Source organism: Chinchilla lanigera, unplaced genomic scaffold, assembly GCF_000276665.1.
Source record: "Chinchilla lanigera isolate Chin_1 unplaced genomic scaffold, ChiLan1.0 scaffold00122, whole genome shotgun sequence".
Classification (NCBI taxonomy): Eukaryota; Metazoa; Chordata; class Mammalia; order Rodentia; family Chinchillidae; genus Chinchilla; species Chinchilla lanigera.
In genome coordinates, this window is record NW_004955523.1 from 3619818 (window position 1) to 3630058 (window position 10241).

Genomic DNA, 10241 nt, shown 5'->3' on the forward strand with positions numbered 1-10241 from the left:
GGTACATCAGTCTTGGGTGGAAACTGTTTGCTCAGGACCTGTAATACTCTGCTCCAAGCTCTTCTCCATTGGATGGTTTGTGCTGAGAAGTCTGCCGAGATTCTGATGGGCTTTCCTTTATAGGTGAGCTGTTTCTTTTCTCTAGCAGCTTTTAATATTCTGTTCTTTTGCTGGGGATCTGGGAACTTGACTATTATATGTCTGGGTATAGTTTTATTTTGGTTGTAGTTGGTTGGAGTTCTATATGCCTCATTTGCCTGTATATCAGGTTCTGTTTCCATGCTTGGGAAATTCACTGCTATTATTTCTGCAAATATTCTTTTTATGTCAGTTGTGTTGCCTCCTGCTGTTTCACTGACTCCTATAAGTCGTACATTATTCCTCTTTGCCTCGTCTTGCAGCTGTTGAATTGACTTTTCCTGGATCCTTGCTGATTTTACAAGATCCTTTCTTTCACGGTCTGTCTTCAAAGTCTGAGATTCTACCTTCAGCTTCATTCCAGTGATTTTGGCAGCTTTCAATGGCAGCTTTATTTTCCTGAAAGTCTCTTTGAATCTGGTTCATACATTCTAAGTCCTTTCTATATTTTTCATTTAATGCTTCCATCCATTGCCTTTGTTCTTCTATTTTCTTATGTTTCTTCTTCAGACGTTTTGAGCAGTTCTTTATTATTGTCATTTCATTTTTTGCCTGAGAGATTATTTCTGATCTCATCTCTTCTATGGCCTTATGGAGTTGTTTCTTTACTTCCATTGCAATCATTACAGCTAATTCAGGCATGTGTTTACCAAGTTCTCCTATGTCGATGTCTCCTGGACTTGTTCTGAGTGGGGTGGAGTTCTAGGATTGTGTTTTCGTCCTTCGTTTTGTCATGTTTGCTACCAGATGCAGAAAGCTCAGTTTCCCTCTTCAGCAGCTGCACAGCAAAGGCTGCTAGCATCCCTAGTTTTCCTATTGGTCAGGTTTGCTCCTAGTGTCCGCTGAGAAGCACTACTTAGTCTGGGGTTTTCTGGCAGTTGTTGATTTGTGTCTAGTTATCTCAGGTCTCAGATGCGGGCACTGTTGTCAGTTGTTGGCAGACTGCCTGACCCAGCGTCCCCTTGCAGTTCAGGACACATGCACAGCCCAGACTCAGGTTGCACTGGTGTGACAATCCCAGTACAGTGGACCTATGTCCCCAGGCAGTTCACAGCACAGGCAAAACCCAGACACGAACTGCAGGGTCAACAATTTGTGAACCACCTGATTCTGTGTCTCCGGTCAGTTCAGGACACACTCAGGAACCAGATGCGGGCCGGACCGACAGCAATCACAGACTGCCCATGCCTGCGACCCCCAGAGGGTCCCGGCACAAGTAAAGCACGGACTTGAACCACGGGACCAGCAGCTCTTGGCACACTCGCTCACTCGGCACAGGGCCTGCACAGGGAAGGCCCACACATGAACCCGGTGAGAGCAGTCCCCGGGTCTTCTGAGTGAAGAATTCCTGGCTGCTGCAGGTGCACGGAGGGCAGAGACTCCCCGGAAAGATTTAAAGACAGGTTAAATTTTGTTTTAACACCTTCTTTACAGTGAAAGCTGCTTAAGAATGCTATTTCATTGAGTGGTTTTTCATATAGGTGTTTTTCAAATGTAGGCACACCAAAACACACTAGGTCAGTATCTTTTCAGGAAGGGTTTATAACACAGTTTAATAATGTAAGAAAAGCTGAACAAAATTTGTATTCCTCATATTTATTTTACGGAATTCTTTTTTTTGAAAGACAACTATAAGTGACATATAAATCACCCATTATAACACGTTTTGAATTTCTTTTTCTGATGATATTAAGGTGCACAAATTACGTATCAGTAAAATTAGTGATCCAATATTGGCGGCCAGCTGCCTGGGAGAAACAACAGCCTTTTAGATTAGGACTGAGAACTGGGAGTGAGAATGTTTGGGAAGTGTACTTTTAACCTCAGGAATCTGAAGCTCCCCAATTTATCTTCCAATGAGGCACTTTATTGAATTCTAAACATGACACATACGCCAATGTTATGGGAAGAAAGGCTGGCCTGAACCGACTACTATAAAGACCAAATCAATAATTAAACATTATTAATATACTCAAGATCTTGGACATATCACAAATAAATAGTACACAGCTCTGTATTATATATCATTCTTAACATTAGCTTTTTCATGCAATGCCGTTCTTTCAATATGTCTGATATCTGAAGTTAATGTCAACAAAGAACCAAAGAGAAACAAATTCATTTATCTGGATTATATCTTATGTTATATAATGAAAAATTGTACATACTTTAAAAATGCAAGCACAAAAGATTTTAACAGACATGTTATTTCCATTTTTCCAAGCAGAAAGTCATCTAATAGAAGAAAATAAATTCATTTGCTAGAGAATAAAAATTTCTTCATGTAGCAACACCAATTTCTTTGTTACTCTGATTAGGACCATAACATTTCTGCCTTAAATGGATCCCCCAATTAAATAGTTTAAATAGTTGTCCACTTAAATGCCAATTTGCTCTACCCAGTACTCCAACTCAGTGAAAAACAATCCAGTCTTGTTATTAAACATTTTACCCTGCAATATTTCATCTTTCTCTTCTGAGTAATCAGGTTTTTCTCCGGTACCGGGAACCGAACTCACGACCTTGCGCTTGCCAGGCAGGCGCTTTTGCCGCTGAGCTAAATCCCCAGCCTCCTACACTGGGTATCGTTATATTACAGAGTCACTCTTAAGATATGCACACAGTTGTTATTTAAGTTCCTTGTTCTATGATGAAAGTGTTAAAAAAGAACATTATTCTGAGATTCTGACACTTACTGTGACTTTTCTCCAACGTAGTACACTAACTCCCCTTTGAAATCTAAATGAAACGGCAGCACACTCCCATTTTGTGCACTGGCCTCTCGAGCAGAAACTTCACCCACTCCTGTATATTCTCTGCAACCCTGCAGAGTCATCTAATCATCATGATTTCAACTTGTTCTCTTCAGAGCTCATGAAAACCTCAGTCCCCGTGGGTGAAAAGCAAATGATTAATTCACAAAGCCATCCAGCTGGCTGTTAACCTAGAATTTGTGTCTCTTCATTTGTTTTCAGCTCATTTGCTATTCCTACTTCCACAAAGCACGAAGCTTCCTGCTGCTGTGACAGGTGCAACGCTAAATTCTGGTTTCAGGTTTCACAAACTTGCCACTTAGGCTTCTCTGGAAAATGAAATCAGGGGAGAAGACACACAACAGAGGCTGCTTTACCTGTTGCTTGTTGTTAGGTGTGTACGGCAGCATGGTAGAGACGTGGAACATAATTTCATAGTCTTTATACGTCGTGTACAGAGAATGGGTTCCAGTGGAGTCAGCTACAGTCAAAAAATACGTAAGCATAAGGTGACCGTAAGAATAGGAAAAATAGTTCACTTAGGAGAACCAGCTATAAAAGGAAGCACTATTTGGAAACAAACCATCCTAAGCAAGACCTACTACAGATATGACTATTACTTTATTAAAAATACCTGACCCTCTTTGGCAGTCTAGTGAGGCACATGGATTGGATTTCTCCTCAGACCACTCATGAATGCATAAGATAATTACATATAATTTCAAAAAAATTACATTGAAAAATACTATAATCAAATAACTTTAAAAATGCTATGCACAAGATTTATGAGATGCAGCAACTGATATATATCTTCTATAACTCTGAAGCAATGGTGAATACAAGCAATATTTTGAGATATCTTCAATAATAAATAATGTAAGAAATTATCTGTTTTCCATTGGCAATACAGGTACAGATTATGCTACTGTGGTGTGTTTATAACTGAAGGAACTACTAAATTTTAACTTAAGATTAGTGAAGATGAGAGGAGAAGGATTTCTGCGATCTGAAGAGAAACCAGAGCATAGGATTAATAAAAATAAAGATAAAATTATTCCGAAGCAAGTTCACTGACTTACTAATTCTGTCCACACACATCAAAATAAGAGCGCTTTTCTCATACAGCGGTACCTCAGTTCAAGATCTTAATGCTTTCCACAGTTCTGGTTGTGACCCAATCAAATTTCCCATCAGGCCAACATTGAGCCTAACCATTAAACGTGATTTGGTTCATGACCAGTTTGGTTTGTGCCCAGAATTGTATCATTGTATTTCCAACGCAAACACAAAACTGTTCTTAAAACACAGATGATACTTTAAGAAGACTATAGCAATGAAGAGCAAAGCTTTTACCAGGTCTAGTAATTTCTTAAAGAGGTGAATGTGTGTTGTGATCTTACACCTTCCTTAAGGAAAAAACAACCCTTATTACCTAAATCAAAATCAGTTTCAAAATCAATGTACCCACAAATACCTGGAAACCAGTGATAAGAGTTTTTACTTGTTGAAAGGGAGTATCTGTTTAAACTTTATGAAACCTGGACTTAACAAGTTATAAAAATGAACTGAAGTGCATTCATTTTGGGTAAACTTAAGCCTCCCTCCACCGTATTTTCAGGACCAGAACACTTTCTTACATTTTAGGAGTGATACTGTATGACCAAGGCTCTAGCACATACCAAAATTAAGTCACACACACAGCACAACCTGAGGAACCAGTTTAAAAGGCAGGCTTGCAGCCCCCACACCCAGAAAAGTGCTCCTTGTGCGTGTGGGCCCTCAAAAGAGAAATCTATGTTCAATGAACACTCCAGGTCTCTAACGCAGCTCCACTGCCCTCAGGTACTGCTCCCAGCACAGCCTGCACCTGTGGCTTGCAGACAGCTTTAGAAAGACGTTCTAGAGCTCTGAGTTTCAAGCTTGCTCAGGCTTACCGGAGGAACTTAGTTTTGAAGAAAAATGCAAAGGCTTAAAAATAAGCTGAACATTCAACAAAGGCTACCTTTCAAAAATGGAAAAATTATGTAACGTATGAACAGAACCATCTCATAAATATTAATGACCACGACCACACACACACACACACACACACACACACACACAAAACCTGCCTACTAGTAATATAAAGCATTCAACTGAACTGTTTAACATTGAGTCTTGAGTATGAAGAATTTATCTCTAGCCAAGAACCCCTGCTATAAATACCTACAGACCTGAGTAGACATTTTAAAACTACACAGCATCAGCGTGGACATGTACTGACATGTGTTTCAAGTCAATTTTAAGCAACACTAATGAATTAGAAAGAAGACAGTTTTCGGTGTCATTTATTACATTTTGCTTTATGTCTGTCTAATTCTAAAAAGATCACTGCCAGAGGAAAAAACTGATATGGAAGATAATCCGGAAGACACGTTTCCCTCTACTTTTAACCCTTTCTCTCTGTGCGTCTGCATACGTTAGTTCACAGAATGTACACTACTTGATGACCTCCTTCTGGGGATTCTAATATTCTGCTGCTAATTCAAAACACATGGGATGGTGTCTAAAGATTCAGACCTGAAACTAGAGTCTTTCCTTTCTGAGAAGCTAGTAATTCCAAAATTCTAAATTACTGTGTACAGAATGTAGTTGCTAAACTTCACAAGAAAGAATGGAAAAAGCATGTTTGCTATATTTTCTGAAAATAAAGCATCCAATGTTTTTATTTTTATAATTTTAATGACATGAAAGTTTTAACAGAATAACAAATGAAAAAAAGCTTTTATTCTGTTGAAGAGAATATTTATTGGCACTCTCTAAATGGAAAATGTGTTTGTAGAGGAAGAATAGAAAGGTAATGCCTCTTCAAATGTGTATGGAGCTTTAATACTTAAGTAGTAACTTCAGCCATGTGTCATCTTGACAATCATGTGACCTACCTTCAACCCACACCATTAGTAAGAGGCATTTACCCGCTAAGATAGTCAGTGCTATGGTTAAGTCACAGAAAGTAAAACTTCTAGTACTCAAGCCAGTAGATGATAACAAGACACTGAATAATTTCGGATGATAAGAATATTCTCAGCTGCTTTGAAAAGACATAGATAAGTGATAATATCCTTCATCCATTCCTATTTGAAGATGGTTATGAACAAGTTAGTAAATTTGGCAAAAATGTTTCAAGTACAGTGAATGTCACAGTCATCTTTAACTTCCCTCTTGACTCAACTCCTTCACTTTCAGAAAATTTGAATGATAAAGGTATAGAAATTTCAATCAGGAAAAAGGTGTAGGAATCTCAATCAGGAAAAAGTAATTTGATTTTCATATAACTATTTCTTGATTACAAAGTATATGCTTAAGCAAACTAAAAGGAAAAGCCTTTGCAGTTCCATTTTTGAAAAGTTCCTACTTTGAAGTATCTATAAACATAAGCAGAAATCACATTCATTAAATATATACAGACTAATAAAGTCAACAGAATAAAGAAAGCTTTAGCTTGGTTTACTGATGTTCACGCTACTACAGAACATACTGACTACAAAGCACAACCACAGCCTGGTCATGGGTCTGACTCTCATAGTTTGAAATACTGTAAGAGCTACTGTGAAATCAGACGGATCGCACACCTGTATCTTGCCTCAGGAATGGGGATGCAAAAGCCTACGATGGGAAGCACCGTGTGCACTTCTGGAGCACGGCCACGTACTGGAGACCAGGCACATTTCCGATCTGGGGACACTACTTCACTGATTCACTAATACAGTCGTTGGGGAAGTTAAGAATTTCACCTGTTCTGGCACCTTCCATATTTACTAACTTTAAAAATTGTATCATAAGCCATGGTCAAGAGAGGTTATTTTACTTCAGTAGGGACGGGATCAAGAAATGTTTGTAGTATTTGTAGAATTCTTTGCTATGACAAGCAAATTCATACTGTGTTAGTTCAAGGAATGCAGCTGGGGCTTACGGCTTCTTAAAATTGCCAGCATACTGAGAGAGGAGCGCAGGGACAGGGTGGGGACAGGACTTCAATCAGCCATTACTGCCTTCTGCCAAGTGCTCACGTCGCAAGATACCTGAATTACACGGCAGTCTTGCATGGCAAGGCGATTTACCTGGAATGCAACAAATGTTACTTGTTAAGTGACCATAACAAGTCATTTCACATCTTACTCGTCAATATTCCCAGCACCATAAAGATTAAATGAGCTGAAGTATATGGAAGCGCTAGCCCATAAAGATGTTGAGAAAAATGTGTTGGCTAGAATTTAAAATTTTGTTCGGTTAAGGTCAAAAATGTAGTTTTGTTAAAAAGAATACCTTCATTCATCAATCTCTAGAACCCTAAATAGCCCCTTACATGTGCAAAGCATGTAAACAATGCTTACATATTTCCAGTAAAGGACTTCTTTTCTTTATGAAAAGCGCCAGTCTCTTCGAAGACCTTGAATCCCAGCTACCTTTACGACACTGCTGACAGACGGAAGGCGCAACAGGCGTTCACTCACAGTGCAGCAAGTGTACAAGGACCGGGTCCGAAAGAACGCTTCGCAAAGCGCTTCTGAGTCTCCACTGCTGACCTGACAAACAAGACTCAGGAAGGAAATAAACGCCCAAATGATAATCCAAGTGCAGAGTTTTTAAACGAGGGCGGTCTCCAGCTCTCCAATAAACTGTTTCGTGGGGAGCTTATTTTTGTATTTAGTGTACCAAGAGGGAATGGTAACTTTCTAGAGGTTATGTCACCCAAATAAGCAAACAAAAACTAGAAGCAGAAGATCCACTACTGGCCATTCTTTAACTGCAGGGGTGTTCCAGCCCATGACATACGTATTTGTACCTTGTTTGCTTCCAGTCCTTCTTTTTGAGAGGAGAATTTGGACTTTGTACAGATAATTATGCGAAAGAAAAAAGGAGTGCAACGGTTCTGTTCGAACCTTCCTCTCCGGAGCCTCGCCTTCCCCTACAGCAGCACTGTATTCTAAACACAGTCGTAAGAAGGGGAGAGGGTCAGCTTTGAGGGTTTGGGACTGATAGCCCAGACGCGTGAGAAAGGGAAAGAGTCAAAAGGCTGGGCCTGGGGTTCACTGTTAGGCTTTCTCCGAGCACGTAATTAACTGTACCACTAGCGTCTGTTGTATTTTCCTAATGCTTACTAGCTACCCAGCCATGGGCATGTTAGTCAACTTACGCCAGTTGTGCAAAAAAGGGTTAACAGGTATCTAGCAGTTTTGGAGAATTAAATGAAAGCGCACGTGTGTGTGTGTGTGTGTGTGTGTGTGTGTGTGTGTGTGAGAGAGAGAGAGAGAATTAAGTGAAAGCGCACGCGCGCGCGCGCGTGTGTGTGTGTGTGTGTGTGTGTGTGAGAGAGAGAGAGAGAGAGAGAGAGAATTAAGTGAAAGCGCACGCGCGTGTGTGTGTGTGTGTGTGTGTGTGTGTGTGTGTGACTTCTGCTTCCAGATATAACAGGGTCCTTGGTACAGAACTCACTTTCTCATTGTAAACCATTATGAAAATTGGTGAAATATCTAACCCAACTTTCAAAGAGTGGCCAAGAGGCAGCATTAGGCAGCGGTCCCTGAGGTGAGGGGGACAATGAAGAAAGTGATCCCTGTGATGCCTCCAGACTTTTACCTGGAGGCATCTTTGAGACAAGGGCACAGAGCTTTGAAGGAAGAAGCCACAAAGATTAGAGTTCCGTATGTCTAAGGGAGTTGATATGTGCTAGGGATAGTACCCAAGAGAAAGAACCCTCGGGGCACAAGGGGCTCAGAAATCTGAAGAGGGCTCCTTTGAGTGTTGGGCTGAATAGTCAACTGCATATTCACACAGTTAAATTCCAAAAGCTACACAAAGAAAAACTTACAGAAAGAACTACCAAATGATTACAAACCAAGTAATTCCCACCGTTCACAAAGAGCCAGATGATATTTGAGTTCTCAGCAACCGTAGCAGAGACACTGCATTAAAAAGGTATTTCTCAGGTGCAAGAAAAGTCATGCCTTAGGAGTAGGGTTAAATTAGCCACAAAATAATGGCTATTCTAAAGTTTGCTTTAACATAGTTTAACAGCAAGACTCAAGATGATCAAACTGTTCTATAAGCTGACTTGCCAAGCAAAACTCAACACCCTTTAAAGATGACAGCAAAACAGAGACATTTAATGATGAAACATTCACAGTATCCAGTATCTAATAAAAAACAACCAGAAACAAGAAATAATCCAAAGTAGGAAAAAACAATCCATTAAAAACTAAAAGGACAAAGATGAAAAGATTAGCAGATGAAGACTTTAACAATAAAAACTCTAGCTCTGACAGTTGTAGTATCTTAATGGAAGTTTCATTGGATCAGGTTAGCAATACATTAAGACACTGGAAAAAATGACAAACACAGTGAATTTGAAGACATATGCTATGGTTTAGATCTAAAATGTTCCCCTAAAGTAGTGGTTCCCCTAAAGTGTAGGCGAACCTACAGCATGCATGTTATTTGTTTTTCTTTCAAGACAAAAGATGTTCACGTATGAGTTGTTTTTTCCAAACTAAAACCTCAGTGTTCAGGTTTAATTGCAGCGTTGGCACTCTGTGATAAATAAGTGGGTTCTGGGTTACAGTTTGCGCACTTGTCTCTAAACGTTTGCCATTACTGCCCTAAGGTTGCATGTGTTCAGAGGTGGGGATTGCAGAAGGCGACCAGGCTATACAGGCACTGTACTCATCACAGTGCTCATCGCTGAATGTGCCGCTTGTAGGTGGAACACAGCTGTAGCAGGTGCGTCCCCTGGGAATGTGCCTGGAAGGGTTTATTCTTGTCCCTGCCCCTCCTCTCCTGTTTGGCTCTTGCTTATTCTCTCTGCTTCTAGCCACCATGAAGCCTCTCCCTTGGAGCCAGCTGATCACGGACTGACATCTCGGAAACCACGAGCCACAGTGAGATTCTTTTTGAAACCGCAGGTGTGTGGCATTTGTCCTGAAGATACAAAGCTGAGCAATATAACATACCAGCCATTTGAAAGTTTACTCCACGTGTCACTCAGGCAGCATGTTTAAGCACTGATGAACCTGAGCATCACGGGGGCAGGTGTCATTTCAACCAGTTGATTCTTTTTTTAAAATTAATTAATTAATTATTATTATTGTTATTTTTTTATGTATGTGGTGCTGGGGATCAGACCCAGGGCCTTGTGCATGCAAGCCAAGAGCTCTACCACTGAGCCACATCCCCAGCCCCAACCCGTTGATTCTTGTATTGAATAAATTTGATAAATCTGTTGTTATGGTTGATACATTGTGTCAACTTGGGGAGTCTAGAGGTTTGGCTAAGTGACTCAGCAGGAAGCCAGGGTGCTTACTTTGTATACAT

At 40.2% G+C, this 10241-nt stretch overlaps 1 protein-coding gene across 7 annotated transcripts in view; it reads right to left on the reverse strand.

Moving 5' to 3' along the window:
• The window catches only part of Sipa1l1 (signal-induced proliferation-associated 1 like 1), a 362523-nt gene that overhangs the window by 74011 nt on the left and 278271 nt on the right, over nt 1-10241 (reverse strand). For all 7 annotated transcript variants that reach the window (XR_264641.2, XM_005409446.2, XM_005409450.2 and 4 more), the window contains one exon: nt 3269-3372. Coding sequence is in view for 6 of the 7 variants with exons in the window: in XM_005409446.2 (XP_005409503.1) it covers nt 3269-3372 (104 nt within the window). In the remaining variant the exon portion in view is untranslated. The remainder of the gene's footprint in view (nt 1-3268; nt 3373-10241) is intronic.